At 51.9% G+C, this 27,002-nt stretch overlaps 3 protein-coding genes across 3 annotated transcripts; 2 read left to right on the top strand and 1 right to left on the bottom strand.

The window, feature by feature from the left end:
- Positions 1-5,453: 5,453 nt before the first annotated feature.
- Positions 5,454-6,729, top strand: CCL5 (chemokine (C-C motif) ligand 5). The gene is made up of 3 exons (XM_009081644.1): positions 5,454-5,526; positions 5,975-6,086; positions 6,642-6,729. The coding sequence occupies exons 1-3, from the start codon at positions 5,454-5,456 to the stop codon at positions 6,727-6,729; spliced, it is 273 nt and encodes a 90-aa protein (XP_009079892.1).
- Positions 6,730-13,273: 6,544 nt separating this feature from the next.
- On the bottom strand, positions 13,274-14,393 carry LOC103808837 (C-C motif chemokine 4-like). The gene is made up of 3 exons (XM_009081643.1): positions 14,271-14,393; positions 13,753-13,864; positions 13,274-13,361 (listed from the first exon to the last, which is right to left on the bottom strand). The coding sequence occupies exons 1-3, from the start codon at positions 14,341-14,343 to the stop codon at positions 13,274-13,276; spliced, it is 273 nt and encodes a 90-aa protein (XP_009079891.1). The 5' UTR covers positions 14,344-14,393.
- A 10,030-nt stretch (positions 14,394-24,423) lies between these two features.
- LOC103808836 (C-C motif chemokine 4 homolog) lies at positions 24,424-25,636 on the top strand. The gene is made up of 3 exons (XM_009081642.1): positions 24,424-24,493; positions 25,010-25,124; positions 25,549-25,636. Exons 1-3 carry the CDS (start codon positions 24,424-24,426, stop codon positions 25,634-25,636), a joined length of 273 nt encoding a protein of 90 aa, XP_009079890.1.
- Positions 25,637-27,002: the final 1,366 nt, after the last annotated feature.

Here is a 27,002-nt window from a genome sequence, read left to right as displayed (position 1 = left end):
GCTCCCTACAGCAGTGTCACCCTGCTCCCTACAGCCATGCCACCCTGTTCCTTACAGCCCTTCACCTTGCTGCCTACAGTAGTGTCAGCATGCTCCATTCATGTGTCACCCTGCTCCCTACAGCCCTTCACCCTGCTCCCCCTACATGTCACCCTGCTCCCTATAGCCATGTCACCCTGCTCCTACAGCCCATCACCCTGTTCCCTGTAGCCATGTCACCCTGCTCCCTACAGCTGTCACCCTGCTCCCCACAGCCATGTCACCCTACTGTGAGAGACCAAACTCTGTTTGCTCGAACTGAGCCTTGTGATTTATTGTATCCCTGATAACCAAAGACTAATAACTTATAAATGATGTTTTCAATGCAGATAAAGGAAAAGGCCGTTAAACAGCAGATCCTGTGGAGGTGGTTAATGGTTTTTATCGTGCCAATTCCCTCCCTTCCGATGACGTCCAAATGGCACAACAAAGCAGGTTTGAGAAGTGTTACAAGGAGCCATAAAATATCAAAAAACCCCAAACACCCCCTGACTGATTGCCACACTGGCAGTAAAACCCCTCCCCATGGATATTCCCATGTAAGCCTGAGAATACAGAACCTGTGGAATATAGATGTGTGTCCTCACCCACCATGGATCAACACTGCAACCATCACTGCAACCACAGACACTGAAACTGCAGTGATCAAGTCTTGTCACTGGACTCACAGGTGGTGATATTTTTCCTCTCCCCTATCTACTCTTGGCCATTCCTTCTCTTTTCCTTATATACTTTGTTCATGACATTTTTATAGCAAAGAACCCCAAGTGACCACATCCTTCCCTTCTGCTGCAACCAGGGTTAAAGCAAACCTGCCTCGTGCACACCCATCTGTCACTGTTGGTTCACTCTAATCCACCCCAAGGGATCTGTTGACAAGAACCTCAGTTATCCTGCCCCAGAGGCAGGTCATAACACCTGCTCCCTACAGTTGTGTCACCCTGCTCCCTAAAGCTATGTCACCCTGCTCCTTACAGCAGTGTCACCCTACTCCCTATAGATGTGTCACCCTGCTCCCTACATGTGTCACTCTTCTCCCTACATCCCACCACAGGCTTGTGGCTGCCCTTCCCTAGGGGTATTTTTCTGGTGGGGGATGCATCTTGATGGCAGTTTGAGGAGAGAAGGCTGCTGCCACCCCCCAAAATTCATCCAACAGCCTCACACACTGGGTGTGGGAGCTCCTGAGCACTGCGATGAATCCCAGGAGCTGCTCCAGGACAGTGTGGCCACCCAGGAAAAGACTGGGACCTTTCCCTGGCTGGGAATAGAGCCCAGGCTGCAGCAATGAGAGTGTCAATCCTGACCACTAGAGCACCAGGGATGAGTGGCCATCTTCAGGGATGAGTGACCACCACCAGGGATGAGTGACCATCACCAGGGATGAGTGACCACCACCAGGGATGAGTGGCCAACACCAGGGATGAGTGACCACCAACAGGGATGAGTGGCCATCACCAGGGATGAGTGGCCAACACCAGGGATGAGTGACCAACACCAGGGATATGACCAACATCAGAATGACCCACAGGTGGCACCAACCAAACTCTGAAGGGACAGAGGCACTTGCTCCCCACAGCCCAAAGAGAGGAGCAGAGGAGATGGATGCCACAGCCTTCCTGGGGGACTTGGCAGGGATGCCTGTGGCATTGAGAAGTCCTTCTGTCCAGGAGGATGCTACTTGTGCAGGCCTGGGAAGCAGGAGGTGGTTATGTCAGAACTCCAAAGGCAGGTTTGGGGAAGGCAGTGAAGGCCAATGGTCCAAGAAAAGATGTAGTATGTCCTGAGGGGGTCACCAGGGAGATTCAGCCCTCCTGCTGCTGGATGATGAAGCCCCTTTGGACTGACACACACCACACTGGGCACAAGGGATCCAGTGTCATAGGCACAACAACTCTGACCCTCAGAGCACAGCCAGGGCTTCTCCACACTCACCTGGGGAGAACATAGTGCAGGTGCAGGCTGCTCTCAGCAGAGCCTTCCCTGTGTGAGGGAAACAGGGGTCTGAGCCCTGGTGCTGGGCAGGGAGTGTGCTGGTTTTACAGTAACATTGGCATTGTAATTTTTTCTAGAAGCAAACAGCCAGTTGGGACCATCTTTGGGGACTTAATCTGGAGCTGCAGAGAGCAGGTGATCAGTAGGTGATTCCAGAGTCCTTGGAGGGAGATGTCTGTCTTCCTTTACACCACAGAAGGGGAAAAAAGGAGGCTTTCTGATGACAAGGATGATGCATAGGGTCTGGAAATGGCTCTCCCACTCCCCAGGGATTTGCTACCAGCATGGGCAGCAAGACAAGGCTCTACAGAGCCCCAGATCCCTGGGCAAAGAGCTCAGGGATCAAGGGGATAGTCCAAATGTCACCTGTCCCTGCTGCTCTCAGCACAGCAGGGTTCAGACCACCCAGGCAGGCAAGAGGGAGCACGGGGAGTCTCCAGTGGGGATCTCCCTTGGACAGGGCTCCTCAGCACATGGATAAGCAGGAGCATCTCAGCAGGTGAAGGTGGTTGAAGGGCTCCAGGAACGTTTCTCACGGAGAACAGCAGAGGGCCTGGTGCTCCTTGGATGCTCATGTGTGCTGGAAGGGGGAAGGAAATGCACAGGGAGGAAATCCCTCTCATTTTCAGGCATCCATGTACTCAGAGTAGGGAAACACCCTGTGCCTTACCTTGTCCCATGCAGCTCCCAAAGAAGTGGCCAGTGCAGCTCTCAAAAATGGTGAGTTCAGCTCCCCAGAATGGCCAGTGCATCTTCTCTTCCCTCTCCATCTGAAGCCAAACCCCACCACGATCTCTCCTGCAGCCCTTCCATGCCCTGGTGGGGCCTCTGGCATCTAGCTCCCTGTGGTATCCCAGTCTCTGCCCAGGTTTCCCTGCAGTGCCTGGTGGATCCCAACTACCACCTTAGCCAACTGAGGAGCTGCAGTGCAGGGAGCAGGAGGGGGAAAAGGCAGCTTTGGGGAAGTGTGGAGTAGGATTTGAGGAGGAGGAGAGCAGGGAGGAGGGATACCCTCCCACAGGAGCTGGCCTGGAGCAAGGACAGAGCCATGATGATGATCTGGCATCTTTCCAATACTCTAACAAGAGTGAGGATCAGAGCTGCAGAATACACCTCCAAAACACTGCCCAGGGCAAACCCCACCAAGTGAGGGGCAAGGTTGGGCTGAGTGACGGTCATTTGGGATTGTGCCATCCCTCTGGCATGTGAGGAAGGGGAAGAGGGAGCTGTGCTGGGCTGAGGCACAACCACCCTAATCTTTCAGGGCAATAAGCAGATGTCATGGTTTCGGTTGCCTGTGCAAGCTGTGACAGGGTGAAGTCTGGCTGCCTTGTGGTTGGGGGAATGTCAGTATCTCTCTGTGGTTTCTTAGATCGTGATCTAGCCCTGTCAGATGTTAGATCACAGGCAGTACCAGTTCCTTCCCCTGCCAGCAGGTCTGGGCACACCACACTGGCAGTCAGAGCAGGTTCACTCGCACATCCCATGTAGGACAGTCTCTGTCCCTGGTGGGAGGTGAGTGACCAAATGCAACCAGGAGGTAATACAACCTAGGCTGGAGCCCAGGGGTGTGCTGGGCCATGTGCTGAGGGCTTCTAAAAACTGACTTTCTACAGGCACTGCTTGGAAGAGAAGTACCAGCACCAGGATCAGCCTTGAGACAGCAAGGACAGACCACGGCTCAGCACAAGATGCTACTGCTGCTGTGGTGAGGAGATGAGGCTGAGCTCCATCACCTTGCTTTGCACCCCTGCATGGGTCTGGGGCATGAGCAGTGCACACCTAATTATCCAGACCAACAGGCTAATTGCAGTTCTGGAGTACGTGCAACATAGGAGTAGCAATGAATTATCCCTCTCCAAGAGTGGGATATCCATTGGCAAATTCCAGACAGTTCCAGTCCCTTGCAAAGCCTGAACACCTGCAGCATGTTGCCCCCAAAATGCCACCACCACGTGTCTGTGACAATCCCATGGTGTCAAGCACTTGTCTTATGAAGACCAGAGTCCCCAGAGTCCCCATGACACCACCACCCTCAGCCCCAGGAGGATGGGTGCTGGGGGGATAAGTTGGGAATGCCATGGAGTCTTCTTCATGCCAGCAGGGTCCCTGGCACAGCCTATGGGGACCCTCCTGAAGTACAGATCCCAACCCATGGGGACATCATGGTGAGGGGACACTGTGGGGAGGCAGCCCCAATACAGCCAGGCATGGGTGGTCTCTGAGGGCCTCACACAGAGCTATGAGGGGTGTTTTGGGGAGAAGGAGAGTGGGAGCAGAGCAGCCCTGCCCTGCAGTTCCCCTCTGCAGCAGGGAGGAAATCCCAGGGGCATGAGCTCGTGGTGCCTTGTGAGGAGCAGCTGAGCTGGGAGCAGGGCAGGAAAACACCCAGAGGAACCACAGGCTGTGAGCTAGCAAACTGGGGTCTGGTGTAGAGAAGAGAGAGGCATGAAAAAGGGAAATGCTCCCTCGGGCATCCTGGGGAACATATCACATCATGGCAAAGGCAGTGGCAGGGGCCACACCATGAGCCCTGTGGGTGTGCACAAGGGATTGAGGTACACTCTGGTCCTTCTCCCCTCCCTGGGCAGGGGAAGCTCCTGCTCTGCCCTCTGCATCCCACCTTGTCCCAAACCCACAGTGGTACTTGGAGCAGATGTTATTTTAAGAGTCAGCCCATTGAGTCAGGATTCCCAGGCAAGCACTTCCCTTACTGGGGAGTGTCAGGAGGGGTTTGGTGAGCCTGACCTCCACACTGGAAGCACAGCACCAAGGAGTTCTGGCTTTATGGTGCCAAGATTGCCAGCCCAGGTCTACAGCCAGACCCCAGGATGCCAGAAGGACTTGCTGCCTGCAGCAAGCTCAGAGGATGCTTTCTGTCCATGCTACCCTCACTGCCCCCCTGCATCCACCTCAGATACCTCCAGGAGCCTCCAACAGGACCTGCACTGTCCACAGGCTGTTTTGAGGCTCTGAGCACCCTTGAACTCCAGGCCTGGGGCCTTGAAAAGGAGATTGAGACCCTCCTGGTGCTCTTGAGAGGATGCTGACGTGAGTTTGACAAGCACAGCTGTCACATTGGGTGGTCGAAGTGTGAAGCTGTTGCTCAAGGGTGGTTTCATATCCTGTCTTGGTCAGTGGGTGCTGATTTGCTCAGACTCACCTCCCCTTACACAAAGGCTATTCTGGTACCTCCTAGATCAACTGTTTCCTTTTTCTTTCAGAATTTCTGAGGCAAAAGGTGCTGTGACATCAGCTCTGTAGTACTTGGGAAACTCCAAGTATTTGCCTTGAATTCTGACTTCCAGGGCTGGTCACTGGCCCTATAAAAAGCAAGGGCTGAGCCAGTCCCTCACATCAGGCACAGGAGGAAACTGTTCTGGTCCTGCCTCTGCCCTTGCAGCTCATCTCTGTCCAGCATGACCTTCTCTGCAGTCTGCCTCTCCATCATCCTCATTGCTGCCCTCTTTCCTCAGGCCTCTCCTGCTCCATGTGAGTACAGCATCCTTCTGCTCTCCTGGGGGGGTTGTGCTCTGACTGCCAGGGATTTTGGAGCAGAGCTGGAAAAAGTCAGCTACAAAGGTTGGAAATCTGTGTAAATAGCTTATCCTGCTTTTTGGGGACCTCCTTTCTATCATCCTTTTATTTTAGGGATGAATTTCCATGGTTTCATCTTCCCTGAGTTCATTTCTCTGTGGTCCCAGGGCAACCAAAGGGATTTTTAGTGTTGGAATGGAGTGTAAAACATTTAACAAGCAATCCTAGCAATGATATTAATCACGCTTTGGTGTTCATAGCCATTTCTTGCTGATTTTCTGGGGAAACCAGAGGAGAAAACAGTTCCCCAGCTGACTAAGGGGCTGGTTGTCCATGCTCTTGGCTGGGGAATGTGTGGTTTTTTGAGTAATGGTCTCAGACTGGATTTCCTGCTCTCTTTCAGTGGGATCTGACACAACTGTGTGCTGCTTCAGCTACACCCCACGAAAGTTGCCCCAGAGTCATGTGCAGGAGTATTTCTACACCAGCAGCAAGTGCTCTCAGCCAGCAGTTGTGTAAGTACTAGCTCCTGAGGGCTCTGAGGGAAGGCTTTGGACTCTCTGCTTCACATTCAATGGGGCCAGGAGAATGGGGGTGTGAGATATCTCAACTGGAGTGAGGGAAGGGGCAGCACCACAGGTCCCATGAGCAGTGTGTGAGTCCTCATCCTCCTCAGCTGAGAAACAAGGGGTGCCTTGGTCCCTCCTGTGCAGAATGGGAGTCATCACCCTGCTCAGCTGAGAAAGAAGTAATCCCTTGGTCTCCTTGAACCATCCTGGTGCTGGGAATAAGGTGTAGGAAAGAGGTCAGGAGCCAACAGGACCTCCAGTGGTGATATGCCCAATGCACATGACATGCCACACTGTGTCCAAGCTCACCTCTGCACTGGGTACAGACAGCAACATCCAAGCATGATGGGAGGTCTTGATCTCCTCCTGTCCCCTGGGGTTTAGAGGCTCTGCAGCTCCCTGGTGCTTGGGGATTTGTGGGAGATGATCCAAAGAGGTGACCCAATTCCTTCATGTCCTTTTTCCCCTCTGGACTGTAACCTCTCCCTGCTGCCCTGACAGGTTTGTCACCAGGAAGAAGCGAGAGGTGTGTGCTAACCCTAGTGCCAGGTGGGTGAAGGAATATGTGAATAGCCTGGAGCTGCAGTGAGCTGAGAAGTTCTACCAGCCCACCCAGCAGAGCTTGGCATAGACCTACAAACCCTGTTGCTGAGCACCAGGACCTGCTGAGCCACCCTGGGACCCCTGAAGTTCCTTTTGCCTTGCAAAGGTGTCACTGGTCCATGATAATTCAGCCACCCTCAGGGCAGCTGTGATGCTGGGGACCTCCTAGACTTGCATTTTGGCATATCCTGCTGTGTGACATGTGGCTAAACTGAGCTCCTCTTGTGCCTCTGCTGCTAGAATGGAAGGGGATTCCATCCCCAGAGCTTTCTGTGGGAAGTGACTGTTGAAATCAGATCTAAATGCTGTCACGTAACCCAAGGCTGACTTCCAACCCAGCCAACTGAGCTTTGTCATGGTACAGCAGGTGCTGTAAGATCTGTGTGTTTAGAGAAGGAAGTGGTAGGTACCCTGGTTATTTACAGGATGCTTGTTGCGGAACCACATCGTTCAGTCTTGTTCTCAAACCACTGCCTTGTGCTGCTGCCAAAAAATAAAGTTGGTTTCTCTCTGAATCAGCTCTGGTTATTGCCCTTCTCCTTGGATCAATGGACCTCACTACAACTATTTGTTGTAGTGTAGGCAGGGGAAGAACTCAAACTTTCCAGCTGTAAGTGCCTTAGCCCTAAGAGCCTTCCCTTCTGCATGGCTCCCAGCACCAGCCAACACTGTTCCCCCCAGCCCCTGCAGTGATGTGGAGACAGACCTCCATCCCAACCTTTTCCCCCATCACATCATAGCCAAGCCTGGGATCTGATGGGTCCAGACCCCTTGGATTTGCCACTATGGATTTGGCAAAGGGATGTCTAGAAACCCAGGGTGGGGGTGTGGGTGCAGGGCTGTCTCTGCAGTGAGCTGGAAGGAGGTGGCCAGCCAGGACCACATCCCCAGCACAGACTCCTCTGGGGATGCAGCTGAAGCCAGGCTCAGCCCTAGGTACACTCCATTAGTGTTTTACTGGAAGAAAGGCACCAATTCCCTGTTCTTCTGCAGCTGAATTTGGTTTGAAAAAGCACAAGAGATGTTTTGCACTAAGTAAAACCAAGAAAAGCACTTTATCAGCCTGTGGTTGGCATTTCAAACTAGCTGATATCTTTGTGGGTAGAGATCGAAACTGTTGCTCTCACCTCTCTGTGCTGAAGCTCTGAGTGGGGACAGGAACTGTCTGGGTTGTTCCATCAGAGTTGACTGAACCAAAACCTCAGAATCTTTTGTATCACCTCTTGGTCAAGAGGTCAGAGCTTGGCCCTGAGCTCCTGAGCTGGAGCACTGGTGGACCAGGCAGGGGTGGCCATGGCAGCACGTCCCCAAAAATTCATACACACCTTCATCTAGACAACACCAGTGTCAATGAAGAGCTGGTGTCTCTCCCCATGATGGAGCTGGGGATTGGCAAGGACTGGGAACACTTGTGGTGGGGAAGGAATGCACCAAATGGAGCTGCACTGGGTCACAGGGCTGGGGAATGTCCTCTCTGTGACCACTCTCTGGGGTGGGGGCAGCCAGCTAAGGGGAGATGCTGAGTCACCAGAGGAGGTTCCTGGGCAGACAGAGCTCTGCCTTGACTCACTGATAGCTTCTGCAGGCAGGGACAAGAGCCACAGACCACAAAGGGGCCACAGACCACAAAGTGGCCACTGCAGGGCGAGTGGTTGGTGTCTGCTGAGCAGGCACTGTGTGGGTACTGCCCTGCTGCACACTGAGCTCCTCACCCAGGAGCTCTTCCTCACCCTTATTGGGATGGCTGCACCCCACAGGACACCAGGAACAGCCTCTCACCCTCCCTCCACTGGGCTTATCCCAGTGTCAGCATGGTTAGGTCCTTCTCAGCCATCTCCTTGCAACTGGGAAGCATCTCCTTTCCAGGACTGAGTGATGGCAAATCCCAGGTGAGTCCCACTCTTGCTGCCAAGAGAGAGAGAGATATGTGAGACAGAGCCAAAGGCTTCCTGCCTGGGCAAGAGCCTGTCCCCACACAGCATCTGGCTGCTGGCACCAGATGGGGGCGCTGGGGGGGGGAGGGGGGAAGTCCTTCCTGGAAAATCTGTGCCTGTGAAGCAGCACAGAGCTGTGTCAGGGATGGTTGGAAGAGATTTGGGGTGCAGGACTCAACTCATAGGACCAGGAGGGAACACAACGTGGAGGAGTGCAACCAGCAGAGAATGAACACTCCTAGCAGGTCAGACCAAGGGGTTAGAGCAGGTTATGCCTATTCTCATCAGGTATCACAGGTCCATCCTGAGCCCTTCTTCCTCCAGAAGAGAAAAAAACAACACAAATAACAGGTTCTGCACAGAAAGGGTGGTCAGGCCCTGGCAGAGCTGCCCAGGGCAACATTGGCACAGTGGTGGAGTCACCATCCCTGGAGGGGTTTGGCAGCCATGTGGATGTGGCACTTGGGGCCATGGTTAGTGGTGGCCTTGGCAGTGCTGGGGAGTGGTTGGGCTTGATGATCTTAAAGGACTTTTTCAACATCAATGATTCTGTGATTCTAGGCAAATTCAGCTGGAGCAGAGCAGGACTGAGAGAGGATGTCAGCAACAAGGAGACAAGGCTCATCCAGAGACAAGTTCCCATCAGGAGCTTGGCAGACACACATGTTTGTGCTTGGCACTGATCCATCCAGCTTCAACTTTCAAGGAATCATCAAGGTTGGAGGAGAACTCTAAGATTGTGAAGTCCAACCCTTAGCCTGTCACTGCTCTAACCACCAAACCATATCTTCCAGCACCAGATCCAGATGCCTCTCAAACACTTCCAGGCCTGGTGACTCCACCACCTCCCTGGGCAATATTCCAGTGCCTGAACACACTATACAGGGAAAACATGTTTCTTAACATCTAATCTGAATCTCTCCTGTCTCAGGTCTAGTCCCTTCCACAGGGAAGCAACAGTGATGGGATGTAGAAATGGATGGGTTTAGGAGAAAGGGTGTGGATCTGCCAGACCATGGGCAGTGCAGGTCAGGACAGAAATCAAAGAGGTGTGAGACCAAGCACAAACCATCACCTATCCCAGAGTGGCAGGGAGAGGCTGTGCCAGAATGTTGGGACATTGTGTCAGATGAGACAGCAACATTGGCCAGAAATGACCCCAGTTGTATTCCTTGTGCTGAGAACAGCTGAGAGCAAGAGGAGGGGAGAACTGAATTCTGCCAGGGCTGTGGAGGGGCAGCTACAGGTTGGGGAGCAGCAGGGACACAATGCAGCTGCTGGATCTGAGGGTCTCCATGGTTCACCTCTCTTCCCAGGGCTTCTCCAAGCAAAGCTGGGACAGAGAGGAGTGTCACAGGGCTCATGTCCTTAAACAGACCAGAGACAACCAGGATATGAGGTGTTTTGAGAGGATCTTCTGCCCAGCTGGTTGCCTCCTGCCACAGCAGGCAGGGAAGGAAAAGCCTTCTAAGTGCATTAGTTGGAAACTGAAACCAGAAAGGCTGGAGAGGGAAATTCCCACATGTGCATGGGCACAGGGCCAGGGACTGTCCTGCTGCAGCACCAAATGCTGCAGACTCTCCAGCCTGTCCCCTGCCCCCAGACCCCGTCAGACTTCCCTTTCTCCATCCTCCATCCCCTCTCAGCACACAGGGACCCAGAGCAGAGACTATTTGGGGCTCCTGCAGGTCCTCTGCAGCACCAAACTCAGGGTCAGGATGGCCTCAGGAGTAGAGGAGATCCCCAGTACCCCCTGCCTGAGTTGCATGCAGTGCCCACTCTGCTCCCATGTTTCATGGCAGAGTGGAGAAGCTCCACTCAGAACACACCTCCCTGCAGATTTTCCTCTTTCCATGTAGTCTCCCAGCACCAGCAGCATCTCCTGGGGCACAGCCTGGTGCTGGGATGCTCTGTCCTTCACTGGGATGCTGCTCCTTGGGTGTCCATTGTGCTTTCCAGTCTGGAAAACACAAGACTAGAGAGAAATCACATGAAGGTTCTTTCCCGGCCTCAGGGTTGCCAAATCTCTGAGTCTATCGCTGCAGGGGGGAAAAGATAAACACTAAAAGACTGGTTTTGCCTAAGGAATGAAAACAGGATGGGGGAAAGGGCAGGCTAGCTCTGGGTGACTGTGCTGGGGGGAGAATGTTTGAAGGAGCCTGTAAAAAAAAAGATGGGTACAAATTTAGCAGCAGGGACTGGTGCTGTAGGACAGAGGGGAATGGCTTTAAACTGAGAAAAGGAGAGATTTAGACTAGATATTGGGAAGGAATTGTTCCCTGCAAGGGTGCTGAGGCACTGGCACAGGTTGCCCAGGGAAGCTGGGGGTACCCCATCCCTGGTAGTGTTCAAAGCCAGGTTGGATGGGGCTTGAAAGAACTTGGGCTAGTGCAAGGTGCAGGGAGTGGAACAAAATGAGCTTTGAGGTCCTTCCAACCCAACCCAGTCTGGGATTTCTTCTCAGAGTGCAGAGACCAAGGACACTGAGCATGATCACCAGGGACAAGCTGTGCCCAGCACTGTGCTTGTGCCCTTGGGACCTGCTCCTTCCCATTCACTTCCCAGGAAAGCTACATCCTGGGAGTGGCTGCAGCAGGTTTGTTTTATCCATGCAGCACAGGTGAAGTTTTACCTGGGTTTTACATGTGGGAAAGTGAGGAACAACCCCCAGAATGGGGTCCCTGTCCCTCTCCAGGCAGCACTGCTGGGCTGGGCATGCCCCAGGTGCAGCGTGGGACTGGTGAGCAGAGGTGTGGTGATGTCTCAGAGGAACAGATGTGTGTGAGGAGAGACTGGAAGCTGCTGACAGTGCACACGTGGGTGCCTGTGGGCTCTGTGCTGGGAAATACTGCTTAGCTGGCAGAACTCAGTACAGACAGGTATTTGCCCCTGCTCTGGCCCCAGCATCTCATGACACACTCTGGTACCTATGCCAGTGTCTCACCACCCTCACAGGAAAAACTTTTCTCTGATATCTAACCTAACCTGATATGAGACACACAGTGGTGGTGGTTGATCTGTGGCTCTGGTGTGAGCCCTGAAATGATGGCAACGACCATGTAGCTGTGATGTGAGCCCTGAAATGGCATCCGTGACCACATGGCTCTGGTGTGAGCCCTGAAATGATGGCAGTGACCACATGGTCCTTGAGCCCTGGAATGTCCATGGTGACCATAGGGCTCTGGTGTGACCCTGAAATGGTAGCAGTGGCCACATGATCTGTGAGCCCTGAAATGTTCTTGGTGACCATAGGGCTCTGCTGTGACCATGACATGTTGTCAGTGACCCTATGGCTCTGGTGTCACCATGAAATGGTGTCAGTGACCCTATGCTACGGCTCTGGTGTGACCCTGAAATGGCCTTGGTGCCCACATGGCTCCATTGTAAGCCCCGAAATAGCTGCCAAGAGCTCTGTGGCTGTGCCCAAAACATAGCACAGTGGGAGCTCAGCCCTGCCCTGGGCTCAGAGCTGCTGAGACTCTGCTGGATCCACATGGAGTCTCTCTCTCATCTTTTTTTTTCCTCTCTTTTTCTTCTCTTATTTTCTCCTCCTCACTATATCCATCATAAGCAGCACTAAGTACCCATTAATGACTCACCAGGAGCCTGTTCAGTGCCCTAAGTGCTTTGTCCTTTCAGCTGTGCTGAGTTACAGTTCTCACTGTGTTTGGATGCTGTGAAGTTCACTGTGTTACTCTTTGCCAAGTGCCTTATCTTATTCTAAGTAAAATTCATTTCTTGTTAAACCTCCCTGAGAACTGTGTTATTCCAAATTCCCTTTCCCTAAACTCACCAAGCAGTACAGGGTGTGAAGTGGGAGCAGCCAGCTCAGGGCTTCCCCCAGCCCAGGGACATGCCTGGGAGACATGGAGAGCAGATTCATGTGTGTCAAAGTGCCTCTGTGTGTACAAACAGCTAATTCTGGAGAGGATGTGAGAGGTAAGGGTGTATGTGTTGGGGAGTGAGGTCTCGGAGGATGCTCATGTGTCTGCAGGATGGAAACTTCATGGGTTTGCCTCAAACCATTTCCCATCTTCACATGACACAGAGAGGCTGAGGGGGAGGTTCTGCCGGTGCTGGTGAACACCACAGAGAGACACATAAAGGGAAAAAAAGTAGAGGTTTTGTACAAACTCTTTATTCTCCAAAATCATGAGTCAACACTTGTAAACTAGGGTCACCCACCAACATCTGGTGACCTTGCTGTAAATACCACCCTCCCATAAATAGCATAATTTTCCATAGATAAAAGTGCTCCAACCCTAGATTATAATACTTTAAATAACTCCAAGCAATATCAGAGCAAAGGCGCAGCTCCATGGGGCTGGACTGGATGTTCTTTGAGGTCTCTTCCAACCCGGTTGATCCTATGATTCTACAATTCTATGAGGGGTCAGGGTAGAGGGATGAGGTTGCAGCCTGGTCTGTGCAAGCCAACATGAGGTGTCCCAGGGTGTCCTTCCAGCAGTCCCTTGGAGATGCCTGCAGATGCCATGGGCTCCTGCAGCTCCTGTGCCTCAGGGTGATGCTCCATCGCTGGAGCTCAGGATGATGTGACTTGTGCATTACCACAGCTACACTTGAGTTTTGCTTGGCTCAGTTCTGCTTCAAGCTTTGCAGGTAGCTCTGGACCCAGGTGTCACTGGGGTTGGCACAGACCTGACGGCCTTTCTTTGTGATGAACCTGTGGAGCAGGGATGGGACATGTTTGATCTCTGCCCAGGAGAATCCAGATCCCAGCTTCAGGGCATTGCAAGAGGTATTCCCCTGTGCCCTAATCTGATGCTGAAACCAGCAGCTGACTGGGATTCCCACCCCACCATCCCTTTTCCCACACTGCCTCCTCAACTCCTGCAGAGTCCCAGTCTCAACATCCCTTGTGTCCCCACAAGAGGATTCCTGGCAGTCCCTGTGCAAGCCCTTTCCCCTTGGGGTTCTCCTGCCCCTGCTCTGTTCCTGCAGCCCCCCATGCCCACAGCCACTCTCAGAGCTGGTCACCCACCCACACCCCACCATGGTGGCTTCTCCCTGCCCATCTCCAGCTTGTCCCAGCCTGGAGTCCCTCTGGCACTTACACAATGGCAGCCTTGGGGCAGCTGGTGCTGGTGCTGTAGTGACGGAGGATGAGATTCTGGGGAAGCTTGTGCTGTGTGTAGGAGAAGCAGCAGACTGGGCGGTTAGATCCATCTGGAAGAGACAAGGAGAGACAATGTGAGCATTGGGAGCTGTGCTGGTGGAGTAGGCAGTGAGGAATTAGTAATTAAGGTTCAAATGAACATTGGAGATCATCTGGTCCAATGTCAGGGAGAGTGTTCAGGTACTGAGGGAGATTCCTACCCTGGCATTGCTCAGAGCTTCACTTCCCCACCTCCCCCAGCCCCAGGGCAGAGGCTGAAGGACCTCAACTCTAACCAGGAATAAGTGGATAGATGAATGGATGGATGGATGAATGGATGGATGGATGGATGGATGATTTTCTAATTCCAGGGTTCCTACATGCAGCTGATCTCCTGGCAGAGCAGAGTGATACAAATGCTAAATTCCCAGTTTTCTGCCAGGGTTTTTCCTTCCCAAATGAAAAAGCAGAACTCACCTGGGCCACAGAGAGTCTGGGAGAAGGAGGCTGCAAGGAGGAGAAGACCCAAAAGGGCTGCAGAGACCTTCATGTTGCTGTCAGCGAGGGCTGTTGGAGCAGGACCAGGAGCTCTGGGAGATGCAGGACCAGGAGCTCTGGGAGGTGCAGCTCACTCTGCAGCAGCTGCTCTCAGCTCCCTTTTAAAGGGGAGTCCTAGGAGAAGCCGAAACGGAAATTCCAGGCAGATGATAAAGGATGACCCAAAAGTGAAATAGCTTGAAGGGAATTAGAAGCAAAAAACCAAGTTAACCAAGTTGGGAACAATGGAATTTGGTTCCCACTGGAGCCAAGTATTTCTAACTCTGACTCAGCTTCACTTTCATTTCATTCCATTCAAATCAAAAGGAAACTAAGCTGTGCCAAGTCCTTTGGCCACGGAGAGGAGAAGCATTGCTTTGGCCTCCAGGAGGGGCTTTCCCTGGAGTCTCTATAGGGAAAAACATAATGTTTGCATAAGATTATGCAACTCTGGAAAGCAAAAACCACAACAAGCAGCCTCAAAGTGCTCTCGTGCCGTTATGTGCTGGGGACGTAGCACAGGCTGCTGAGCTGCCCATGGAGCTGAGATTGGGGAGGACTTCAGACTCTGTGCTCCCCCAAAATGCTCTGCCTGCCTCCCCCACACCCACAGGAGTTAATGTGGGCCAGGGAAGAGCTGAGGCTGCAGGCACCCCTGGAAACCAGCCAGGCCAGTCTCAGCTCTAAGCAGCTGGGGAGGTTGCCCAGGACTGTGTCCAGGAGGGATTGGAGGCTCCACATCCTCTCTGGGCAGCTTGTTTTGGTGTTCAATAAAGCTTTATCTGGTGTTTATACAGAATCTCTCATTGCTTCCTGTCCTTTCAGTGGCAGCCAGTGTCAGGCTCCAACAACTTTGCTCCACACACACATTGGTAAGATCCCCCATGAGCCTTCTCTTCTCCAGGATGAACAGTCTCAGGTCTCAGGGTCTCCTCCTTGGAGAGATGCTCCAGAGTCTTCACCATCTTTGTGGCTTTTTTTCTGGATTGTCTCCATGTGTCTCTCGTACTGGGGAGCCCAGAACTGGACCCAGCACTTCACTAGTGGCTTCAGCAGTGCTGAGCAGAGGTGAGTGGTCACCTCACCTCCCTCTACCTGCTGTCAGTGCTCCTCCTCATGCAGCCCAAGAGCCTGTTGGCCTTTTGGTGCTAAGGGCACATTGCTACTCATGTCCAGTCTGGTGCCCACCAGGTCCTTTTGTGTCAAACTCCTTCCCAGCTGGTCAGCAACAGCATGTACTGGTGCATGGGGGTGTTCCTCCCCAGGGGCAGGACTTAGCACTTCTCCTTGAATTTCCTGAGGTTTTTTGTCAGCCTGATGAGGTCTCTCTGGATTTTCCACAGCTGACAGTGATAGGAAAAGGGGGAAGGGCTTTAAACTAAAAAAAAAAAAGGGAGATTTAGATTAAATATTAGGAGGAAATTCTTAACTGTGAGGGTGCTGAGGCACTGGCACAGGTTGCCCGGAAAAGCTGCGGCTGCTCCATCCCTGGAAGTGTTCCAGGCCAGCTTGGATGGGGCTTGGAGCAACCTGGGCTAGTGGAAGGTCTCCCTGCCCATGGATGGGCTTTAAGGCCTCTTTGAACCCAAACCATTCCATGATTCTATGATGGCAGCATATCCCTCTAGTGTTCCAGCCCTTCCTCCCATGTCTGGATGCACTTTGACCCATCAGACAGGTTATAAAGATATTAGAGAGCACCCAGTATCAATCCCTGGGGTTCCCCTCTGGCAGCTGGCCAACAGTTGGATTTTGTGCCATGGATCACAACCCTCAATCCATCTCAGTTTCAGCCTTTCACTGCTGTTTATCTAATCCACACTTCATCCATTTGCCCTCAAGGTTACTATGAGATCCTTCAAGTCAAAATAAACAACACCCACTCCTCCTCTGCCCACATCCACCTGCCTGGCCATCTCCTCTTGGAAGGCTACCAGGTTGGTGAGGCATCAGGCTACTCACAGTGACTTTAATGACTCACAGGCATTCACAAAGCAGTCAAAGGGAAGGATCTCACCCTGCTTTGGAGGGTCTGTGCAGGTGGGAAGGTCTTCTGCCATCTCAGTGCCCAGGGAGCAGGGGTTTGCTGGAAGAGGGGGATTGCCTTGAGTAAAAGATGGCTTTTCTGGCTGAAAAGGTGAGAAATGAGTGGTAGAGAATCTGCTTGACATGGGAGAGACTTTTACACCTCAGCAGGTCAACTGCTCAGGGCAGCTCCTGCCTGGGAAGCTGGAGAGGAATGACCTAGGTTTCCTGATGTCCTGGCACATTCTGGGCATGCTGTCAAGACCCTCCACTGCAGAGAAGATGCTCAAGCCTCTGGATGTGTTCCTGAGCCTGGATTTTCACCCTCCAAAAACCCTGCTGGGCTGCCCTGGAGCAGCACATAAGAGCACACCATTCTTCACCAATGGCCTCATCCCTGGCAGGGTGTGAAAGGAGGTTGGTTTGAGGCCCCTGAGATGGGTGATGGTCTGCTCCTTCCCACACTTTCCCACAGGGAGGATCCTCTTAACATTCCTCCATCCCCACACAGCCATGTCCTGTGATACATCCCTGGTGCTGATGGCTGTGACTCAGCCTTAGCTGGGGAGAGACCTCACCAGAGTGTTCAAATATACATTTTTACTGGGGATGAAGACTCTACAAGTCCTGACATGAACATCAGGGAAGGCATTGGATGTTGTTGGATTCACAGCAAGCCCTGGTAGGACCAGCTCTGCTCTCCTGGATAAGTCTGAGCAACTCTGGGCAGAGATTCAATGGCAGAAGAAGTGGCTCCAACTTTTGGCTGAATTGCTGCAGAGCAAAACCAAGTGTGGCTTTTTGCCATGGAAATAAATCATGCAGAAAACCACCAGTGGAAGTTTGATGTTCCTCTCTTCTTCCAACGCATATGCGAGCATATGCATGGGGAAATAACAAACCACCAGTGCTGCAGCCACCAGTGACAAGGGCTGTGGCTACAGAAAGACACGCTGTGGCTAACACCAGCCAGGGACAGCTTTGCTCATGGGAACTTCACACCTTCTGCTCACCAGCTGCTGCCTGCAAGGGACAAGCCATGGGGCCAGGGGAGGGGTCAGACCTGCCTGTCCTTGCCCTCCACCTGGAAGCCCTGAGATGGTCAGTGTCAGGACAGCAGCTATTGACACCTGACCAATGTGATGGAGCTGGACAAGGAGGAGGAGGAGGAGGCTGCAAAGAGCTGCTGCAGCTGCTTGGTTGTGTCATCAGCATAAAGCAATTAGCGCCTACAGAGCTGCCGTTTGTCAGCTGGATGTTGTTCCTCCTGGAGTGCAGAGAAGCCTCCTGGAAGTGAGGGCAGCTCCTCCACGTCCTTGACCCCCCAGTCCAGGGCTGGTTGAGTCACTGTCTGGCCCTGGCAGGGATGGTTCAGGGCAAGTCGCCGTCAGGGGCCTCTTTAGGTTTCTCTTTCATCCTTCTCTACACTGGTTTTTGCTGCTCTAGCAAATCCGAGAGCTCTCTGCTATGGCAGCAGCTACAGTTTGAGTGTTTATGAGTTGACCTCTCTTGAGCTTCCTTTATGAGTCATGGAATTGAGCCATTTTGTACCATTTTAGCCTCTGCCAGACTGGGCTATGAGGTTTGTTTTGGTGCAGGTTGGAAATAAAAAGGTCAAATTATTCAAAGAGGAAGACTGGAAGGAAGGATGTTATAGTGAGTGCTGAGGCCTTCCCCCTGGGATATAGTCTTCACCCCCTGGGATATAGATGGTGACAAGGATTAGCCTTTGGGAGAGGCTGTGGGGTTGTGGATGGATGCAAGAGAGGCTGTGGGGCTGTGGATGGATGCAGGAAAGCTTGTGGGGCTGTGGATGGATGCAGGAGACGGGGATGGATTGGGGAGAGGCTGTGGGGTTGTGGATGGATGCAGGAGAGGCTGTGGGGCTGTGGATGGATGCAGGAGAGGCTGTGGGACCATAGCACACTGGCAAGTGGTGCCAGAGCTCCCTGAGCCCTCCTCTTTCCCCCAGGGGATGTAGGTGCCAGGCACAGCCCTTGCTGGCCAGGGCAGGCAGACAATGGTCCCTTTGAAGCCCATCTGGAGTGGCAAAGCCCTTCCCATCCCAGAAGGCAGGACCTGTGCTTCAGAGAGATGCTGGGGATACTTTCAGAGTGCCCCAACCTCCAGCAGCCCCACATATGGGAAGTGGTTTACAGCTTTGAGTACATTGTGAGAATGGTAAACATCAGTGTGTGAGCACAGATGTTTACTGGCAGCTGCAAAGCTCACACCTCGCTGTGGGAATGGGGCTCACACCTCCCATGGGGCTTCATGCCACACACACTGACACAGCCCTGCCAGCAGCTCAGAGAGGTCAAGGCACTGCTGTGCTCAGGGGCCAGGCATTAGTTACCATCCCAGAGGGATTTGATAACCATCTTCATGAGTCCATGATTTTGTGGTTAGGGAGCTCCTCCAGCTGTGGCAATGGCCTTGACACAGGGATAAAGGTTATCCCTGCTCTCAGCCCCCTGGGTAGGAGGGAAAGTTGTGATGCTCAACCACCTCCAAAGCACCCACAGGTGCATTCAGTCACCCTATGCTCTGTGAGACACCTGCACAGATCCCTCCCAGCCCTTCTGGAGAGCTGCACCCCAGGAGCATCAATGGGAATGAAAACATTGTTTATTTTCCTATATCTTCAATTACAAGAAGCATGCAAGGCCCAGTGGGTTCATTTGAAAACTGTGTTTGGCTTCATTCAAAACCTGGGTTTGATTTTCATATAATAACAAAATCCCAGACTGGTTTGGGTTGGAAGGGCTTTAAGCCCACTCATTCCACCCAGCACCATGGGCAGGGACACCTTCCACTAGCCCAAGATGCTCCAAGCCCCATCCAACCTGGCCTGGAACACTTCCAGGGATGGAACAGCCACAGCTGATCTGGGCAACCTGTGCCAGTGGCTCACCACCCTCACAGGGAACAATTCCTTCCCAATATCCCATCGAAATTTGCCTTCTTTTAGTTTCCATTCTAGCAGAGCTCTCACTTTCAATCCTGCTTTCCCTTGCTCTTCCTGAGGGACTCATCAAAGACCCAAGTGAGCTGGTCTGGCCCCCTGGGAAAAGATTACAACCTCAACAGAGACACTTTGTGCAGTTCCTCCAGACAGTTGGGGTTTGAGGGATGCTGGGGGCTGTGGGACAGTCCTGCCCCAAGCCCTGGAGCCTGCAGTCAAGGTGTGCCAGCCCCACAGCCACTTCCCCAAGGCTCACAAATAGCTCAAACTCAAATTTTCCCTGTTTTTTTGTAATTTCCTTTCATGCCAAGGATGGAGAAGGGAGTGAAGAAAGGAGACTTTTTAATTTCACTTGAATTTGTACTTCATCCCCTTTGGTTTGCTTTGCTTCTGAAGAAAGGCCAGAAGGAATCTGAGGCATCAAAAAACCACAGCATTCCCTGGGGTGTGGTTTTTTTCAGACAATTCTCTTGCTGGAAGACCTTTCACAAGATATGCATTTCTTATCAGCTGTGAGCAACTTCCTACTGTCACATGGCTTCAGGGAAACACATGGGTCTCATGTGGAACTCAGCCAGTGGTGGCCAAGGTTGGCTCACACCACCAGCCAAGGTGATCCTGCTCTCCACTTGACCTGTCACACTGGAGACAGATGTTCCCAGTCATTCCCACAGCCACAGGTTCCTGCTGGAGCCAGTTCCTGGATGTGACATCATCTCAAAAATTCCAACATTTCTCCAGATTTTTTTTTGGGGGGGGGGGTGGTTTCTGGATGCTGGTGGAAAGTCAGCAGGGCTGGAGCGTGGAGCAGGGCAGGATGGAGGCTGCTCCAGGGGGTGGTGTGTCTGGGCTTAGGGACAGTTTTGGGCATCACAATGTAAGATATTAATCTATTAGAGAGTGTCCAAAGGAGGCAATGAGGATGGGGAAGAGCCTTGAGAGGCCGTAGCAGGGTGGCTGAGGCACTTGGTGTGTTCAGCTGGAGAAGAGGAGACTGAGGGGAGACTCATCACTGTACAGTGCAGGGGCAGCTCTGAGCTCTGCTCTCTGGGACAGGGACAGGACACAGGGAATGGCTGGAGATGTGTCAGGGGAGGGTTAGGTTGGATATCAGGCAAAGGTTCTTCCCCCAGAGGTGTTTGGGCACTGGAACAGCTCCCCAGGGCAGTGGTCACAGCCCCAAGCCTGACAGAGCTCCAGGAGTGTTTGGCCAATGCTCTCAGGATCAGGGTGGGATCCTTGCAGATGTCTTGTGCAGGGCCAGAAATTGGCCTCAATGATCCTTATATGTCCCTTCTGACTCCAAATACTTCGTGATTCTGAACTCAGGACATTTTTAAACCCTTCCCTTTCTAAATGAGTCCTGACTCCTCAGCATTAGGACCTGCTATAAATAGCACTTACATCAGTCTCATCAGTTTTGCCCAGGTTCCCCTTTCACTCAAGACAGAGAATTTCCTATTTCTGCTATCACTGAATTTATTTTGGGCATTTGCTTGATTTAGCACTTTCTCCTGGGATTTTTTAGGGGACTTGTAGAAAATCTCAATCATATCCCTCTATGTAAATCAGAGCAACGTCAGCCACACTAGTGATGGGACAAAAAGTAATGGGGATAAATTGAAAGAGGAAAGTTTAGGTTAGATATTAGGAAGAAGTTTTCCCTGTGAGGGTGGTGAGACACTGGCACAGGTTGCCCAGGGAGGCTGTGGCTGCCCCAACCCTGGCAGTGTTCACAGCCAGGTTGGATGAAGGCTTGAACAACCTGCTCTGGTGAGAGGTGTCCCTGCTCAGGGACCAAATGATCAGTAAGGTCCATTCCAACCCCTTGACATATATGACATTATGAAACTCCTTCAGATGGCCAATCCCTCTGACTCCAAGCACTGCATGCTGGGTCAGGTGTCCTGAAACCACCTGGAGTGATGGTGGGACAACTTGTAGCTTCCACCTCCATTTAGCTGTGCAATGAACTTCATCCCTCTGGAGATGCTCCAGCTCACTTTGCCCACTCTTCTATGGTTGTCTCCACATCTCAGGCACCTCCCAAAGGAGACGTTTCTTCTTTTGAAACATGCATCACCCTCTCTTCATAAGAGGGGGAAGAGCTAGAAGAAGTCACTATGACTGGAATATGGGGTAAGGAAACATTTTTGAGGAATATGTTGTAACGTCCCAGGGCATCACTGATATGACTGTAACCTCCCACCATCAGCCAGCCACAAGCTGGCAGGGCAGAAGCTTTTGTCAGATTTCTAAGGAAAAGTTAGATTCCTAGAAACCAAACAGGCTGGTTTTGTGGTCACTTTTGGCCATCGGCAGTAGCAAAGTTTCAGCCTTTACCAATCCCCTGTAACACACATTAGCTAAGCTAAACTGATCCTAAACTGACTAGACTAAACTAAGGAAGTTTTGTGTTTATTCATTCAAAAATAGTCCATGAGAGTCCAAAATAATTTGGCATCTTCTTGTTGGCAAAGGGATGAAGGCACAGAGGTGTCCAACTGCCTGAGAGGGGAAACATCTCATTGAAAGCATTTGGCTAATCAGTGCAGATGCCCAACTGATTCTGCTCTCTCCACAAAACTCAGAACATTTTCTCTCCATAAATGGCCTTTTGCCCCTATGTCCCTCAGGAGCAGGACAGGAGCAGATGACTGTAGGTGGTGGATCTCAAGACATGCCCCAGGAATGTCTGAAGGCACAATCACAGGGAACAGCTCAGAGGCAAATCAGACTCTTACGTACATCTACAGCTTGTGTTCCCTGAGCAACCAGACAGGAGCCAAGTTGATGCTGGTTCCTGGTCCAGCTGGAGTCCATGCAGGGCTGCATTCCCAGCTCCTGCCTGGCCAGGAGCCCTGCCTGTGGAAGCAGGATCTCTCCTCAGCCTCCCAGGATGTCTGGGGAAAAGCAAGCCAGCAAAGACAGTGAGGGAATGGGATCTAACTGGGGAGTGAGTCTGTGAAGTGCTTCTCTTTGCAGATAGAATGGAATCATAGAATAGAATCTTCAAGGTTGGACAAGACCTCTAATATCATCAAGTCCAACCTGTCACTGCTGTAACCCCTAAACCATATCTTCCAGCACCAGGTCCAGACACCTCTTAAACACCTTCAGGGATGGTGACTACACCACCTCCCTGGGCAATATCCCAGTGCCTGAACACCCTAACAGGGAAAACATTTCTTCAAATACCTACTCTGACTCTCCCCTGACTCAGCTTAAAGCCATTCTCTCTAGTCCTCTCATTGCAAGCAAGGCAGGAGAGACATCCCCCACCTCTGTACAACCCCCTATCAGGTAGCTGTCAAAAGTTGGTGGATGGCAAAGGGGAGGATGGAGAGGGAGCCAGATGGGCCATGGTGTGGCCAGGAAGGTGATGATCAGCATGACAAGAGTCACTTTGCTCCATGAGGTAGTTCTGCCCTCCCTGGCCTGGCTGAGGAGCATCACCACAGCTCCCAGCAGGAGCCTCCCTGAGGGTAGGCAACCTCTGGGACTTCTGTACAAGCCCAGGGCCTCCTCATACTCCGGACCCCTCTGTGCCCACATGGAGCAGAGCAGTTAACCTCCAGAGAGCTAACTTTCCATGGGGCTAACCTGCCGTGGCTGGGGAAGGTCTGTGCCCACCATAGGGCATTGGAGTGAGATGTGGAAAACAACAGGTGATTTACAGAAGGCTTCTGGGGTAGGAGCCTGTAATAGAAACAGAGTGAGTCAGTGCCCAGCGCTGCGGTGGAGCTGCGGAGCTGCTGGGGCTGTGGTTGGGTTGCTCCACTTGCTGCTGTAATCCTTCCACTGGCTTTCAGGCAGCATCTGCCAAGACAGCACCACTTGGGGATGCTTTGAAAAGATTGACATGAAGACATTTCCCAGAAATATGTGCTCCCCTGTAGAGAAGAGTTAGCCTTCTAGGAATATCTCATTACAGCTGGACAGGCCTCAGCTCTTCTCAGAGCATCAATCAGCTCCCTGCCAGGCCTTCCCTCTCCTTCTCAGGGGCAGCAAGGAGTTTGTTAGACCACCATGGCACTCTGCGTGCAGGTTGGTGGCTCTTTCCCAGTGAACCAACCCTGTGTCAGCTCTTGCTCAGCCCTCAGAGAGCTGTGAGCTCTTAGTCTCTTCCATACGACATGCTACTTCCTCAATCTGTGGTCATTGCAATTTCCTCTCATCTGCTGAGCCAGGATACTCTTTTCTTCCCAACATCCCAGTTTCTGCCCATGCCCTAACCTCCCCAGTCAATCTGCTCTTGGTGTCTTCTTCCTCACTCTGCTTCATCTTCATGGTCACAAAGTCTCTACTTCTGGCATTCTGCATCCTCATGCCTAGTCTTTAGTAGCACTTGAAATGTAACTGTCTAGTCTAAATTGGTTGTTTAGGGTCTTATTCTAGGACCTGGAGTTCCAGGAGATAACACCCCATCTCAACTCTCCATTCCCTCAAATTGAGGAGGAAACTTGAGTGCTTCAGCTCCTGGAGCTCCTATTTCATACCTACCACTACCAGTGCTGTCACAGCTGCAAGACATGCCCTGAGTCACCCCAAACTCTGTGCAATGCATACAGGACACTGGTGACAGCTCCAATCTCCTGTTCCCGGGGCAGTGTGGGCTGTGCAGATGTGAGAAGGAAGAAGAAGAAGGAGACCTCAGTCCCTTTTTCCCTAACCAACTTCATCCCATGGATGCTATTCAGCCCTTTCTGCATGTGCTCTCTTCTCTGAGCTGCTTGGGCAGGTTGGGCAACAGATGACTTGATAAATGCAGGAAGCTCCCCAGAGGAACTTCTTACTAAGGGACAGGCATGAAAGAAGCAGAAATAGCCACAGTGAGTGTTTCATATCCTGTGTCTCTGGGGAGGCACTTGAATCGAGGGGGGAGCTTCACTCTTCCGGGGCTGGGGCTGTTCCATTCCATCATGGGACCTGCACCATGAGTGGACTCTCCTTTGGGGAAATTCCACCATGCCCACGTAAGCCTCTGCCTGGACCTCTCAGCACATAAATTGAGGAGTCTCTGACCATGTCAGCATCAGACAGAAAAGAAGCTTTCAAGCTCTCCTTGCCTGCTGCAGCTCCAGCCACCACTTCTCTGCTGACATGAAGGTCTCTGTGGTTGCCTTCACTGTCCTCATCGCTATCTTCTGCTACCAGAGCTCTGCTGCACCAAGTAAGTCCAAGCTCTTCCCCTCCTCCCTAAATGGGGACAGGAGAGATGTTGCTGCTGGGACAGGGTCCCTACTGCCAGCTCTTCCACACCAGGTCCCTCCCTGTGCCACACCATCCTCTGGAAGGTACCCCAGGGCCATGGGGGCTTTGCTGCCATGGGAAAGGCACAGCTCAAAAACCATTTAGGGTAAAACCTAAGCCGTTTTCCCCCCTTTTAGGGTAAAAAGAGGCAAAGCACAGCCACTCCTTCCATCCCTGGTGTGGAGGTCTGTGATGCTGTGCAGAGCACCCTGATGAGGGCTGGGGTGGCCAGGTTTGGGCTGGGAGGTATTGCCTGAAGGCAGCTCGGGGTGAGCCCAAAAGGGGAAAAGATTGAAGGAATAAGAAAGGAGACCTCATCTTTTCTCTTCCTCTTCCACATTCTCCCACTCCCTAGCCCCTGGGATGTGTGATCCCAGCTCTCTGCCTCTGTTTCCCATCCCTTGCCCCTGCTGATGACTGTCTTTGCCCTTCACAGTTGGCTCAGACCCACCAACCTCCTGCTGCTTCACCTACATCTTGCGGCAGCTGCCTCGCAACTTCGTGGTGGATTACTACGAGACCAACAGCCAATGCTCCAAGCCAGCTGTGGTGTAAGTCCTCTCCTCTGGGGCAGAGGTGGGATCTCCCCTTGGGATGAGGATCCAGGGAGGGAAAATTCCCTTTTCCAAAGAGGGAACGGAGGCTGTGGAGACAGGAAATGCAACGTGATGCTCCATGGGCTTAGGGCACAGAAGGTTCATGCTGGTCCTGCTCTACTACTGCTTGATGTGATGGGCACAGCTGCTACTCCTTGGGAGATCCTGGCCTTGGGCAGGGCTCTTCTCTCATCCCTTGAAGTGTTCAAGGCCAGGCTGGACAGAGCTTGGAGCAACCTGAGCTAGTGGAAGGTGTCCCTGCCCGTAGCAGGGGGTAGAACTAGAGATTTAAGATCCCTTCCAAACCAACCCATTCCATGATTTTGTGGTTTTCCATGTGTTTTCTCCCACCTAAAACTGTCCTCTCTGCTTTCCACAGGTTTGTCACCAGGAAGGGAAAGGAAGTCTGTGCTGATCCTGAGCAGAAATGGGTCAAGGAGTATGTGAATGAGCTGGAGTTGTCCTGAGCTCCTGGACAGACCCTGCTGCTCCATGGCTCCTGGATGCTGGAATGAGAGAGTACAAGCAGCTGTGGGGCCATCAGAAATGCTTCAATGTGACTTAGAGCTAACTGAGAAACTGAAAATGTTCCAGAGTCTAACTTATTGTTGTGGCATTTAATTTTTTATAGGGGAGGGGCCAAGTGCAATAAAATCTGACAGAAATGAGACTTTTATTTAATAGAGATATTTTTTAATTTAAACTCAGGTTAGATTTTTTCTATGCAATTAATTGTATTTTTGACCTAATATTCAATTCAGATGGCAATAAATCAATATTTTTGTAAGAACTTTCTGTCCTTGCCTCTATTTTTGGGTTGACAATAACTGAAATTATAATAGCAGCAACATGTTCTTGATTTCCTTTCCCACATTGACAAAACCCCCACAAATTTTCCCTGTCTGAATGTTCTGGTTTGCAAAATAAGACAAGAAATGCCATGAAGGAGGAGGTGTGAGAAGGGCAGAGATTACATTCAGGTATCCTGGCTCACACTTTATAAGGTATGTAATCACCACTCCTTATGTCTACTGACAGCTCCTTAAATTCCATCCTGGCCCCATTAGAGTCAATTAAAACATTACCTTTAGGGGCTTAAAATTAACACCTTGCCTGTTTTTGGGAAAGCTTTCTGGGAGCTGCAGCTAAAATGGATCAGCTATTCCCAGAGCCAAGGGTGGAAAATATGTCCCACTACAAGATTTTCAGAGCTCTTTTTTAGCTCTGATTTAGCTGAGACATGAGGCTTGGCAGATATTCCCACTCAGAAGAGAAGATGCTTTTTGTCTGTGCATCCAAAACCTGCCCAGCTCTGGAGATGTCTGTTCAGGGATGCAGAGTTCCCTCACCATCACCCTGCCAGACCTCAGCTCCAGGGCAGGACCTGCCAGTGCAAGGAGACATCTCCACTGGTCCCATCAACACTGAGAAGATGGAGCCCAAACTACTGATGGGATTTGGATTGCTCTTATCACTGTGAGTGTGGTGAGACACTGGCACAGGTTGCCCAGGGAGGCTGTGGCTGCCCCAGCCCTGACAGTGTTCAAAGCCAGATAGGATAAAGCCTTGAGCAACCTGCTCTGGTGGGAGATGTCCCTGCCCAGAGCAGGAGGCTGGGGTTGGATGATCTCTAAACTTCATTCCAACCCCTAAAATTCCATGATTCCATGATCTCTGGACAGGCCCTGTTGGATCAACAAGTTGGATTCCTCCTACCTGGCCCTCTGGTGCCTACAGGGCAGCCCAAGGAAAAAGACTCAGCTCACCCAACTGTGTTTCCATAGTGATTTTGCGAGGACAAACAGCAATGACAGCGTGAAAGAGGGAAGCAAG

The sequence above is a fragment of the Acanthisitta chloris genome, unplaced genomic scaffold (assembly GCF_000695815.1).
Source record: "Acanthisitta chloris isolate BGI_N310 unplaced genomic scaffold, ASM69581v1 scaffold13749, whole genome shotgun sequence".
NCBI lineage: Eukaryota > Metazoa > Chordata > Aves > Passeriformes > Acanthisittidae > Acanthisitta > Acanthisitta chloris.
Note: the sequence above shows the minus strand (reverse complement) of the source record. Positions and strands in the feature narration are given on the sequence as shown.

Bases quoted from the DNA above. Each gene is read 5' to 3' on its own strand.
- LOC103808837 (XM_009081643.1), bottom strand. From the start codon at position 14,343: ATGAAGGTCTCTGCAGCCCTTTTGGGTCTTCTCCTCCTTGCAGCCTCC. The intron at 13,865-14,270 runs GTGAGTTCTGCT...TGTCTCTTCCAG, and splicing joins CCAGACTCTCTGTGGCCCAG to ATGGATCTAACCGCCCAGTC. The intron at 13,362-13,752 runs GTAAGTGCCAGA...CCTGCTCCACAG, and splicing joins TGCCCCAAGGCTGCCATTGT to GTTCATCACAAAGAAAGGCC.
- LOC103808836 (XM_009081642.1), top strand. From the start codon at position 24,424: ATGAAGGTCTCTGTGGTTGCCTTCACTGTCCTCATCGCTATCTTCTGC. The intron at 24,494-25,009 runs GTAAGTCCAAGC...TGCCCTTCACAG, and splicing joins CCAGAGCTCTGCTGCACCAA to TTGGCTCAGACCCACCAACC. The intron at 25,125-25,548 runs GTAAGTCCTCTC...TGCTTTCCACAG, and splicing joins TGCTCCAAGCCAGCTGTGGT to GTTTGTCACCAGGAAGGGAA.
- CCL5 (XM_009081644.1), top strand. From the start codon at position 5,454: ATGACCTTCTCTGCAGTCTGCCTCTCCATCATCCTCATTGCTGCCCTC. The intron at 5,527-5,974 runs GTGAGTACAGCA...GCTCTCTTTCAG, and splicing joins TCAGGCCTCTCCTGCTCCAT to TGGGATCTGACACAACTGTG. The intron at 6,087-6,641 runs GTAAGTACTAGC...CTGCCCTGACAG, and splicing joins TGCTCTCAGCCAGCAGTTGT to GTTTGTCACCAGGAAGAAGC.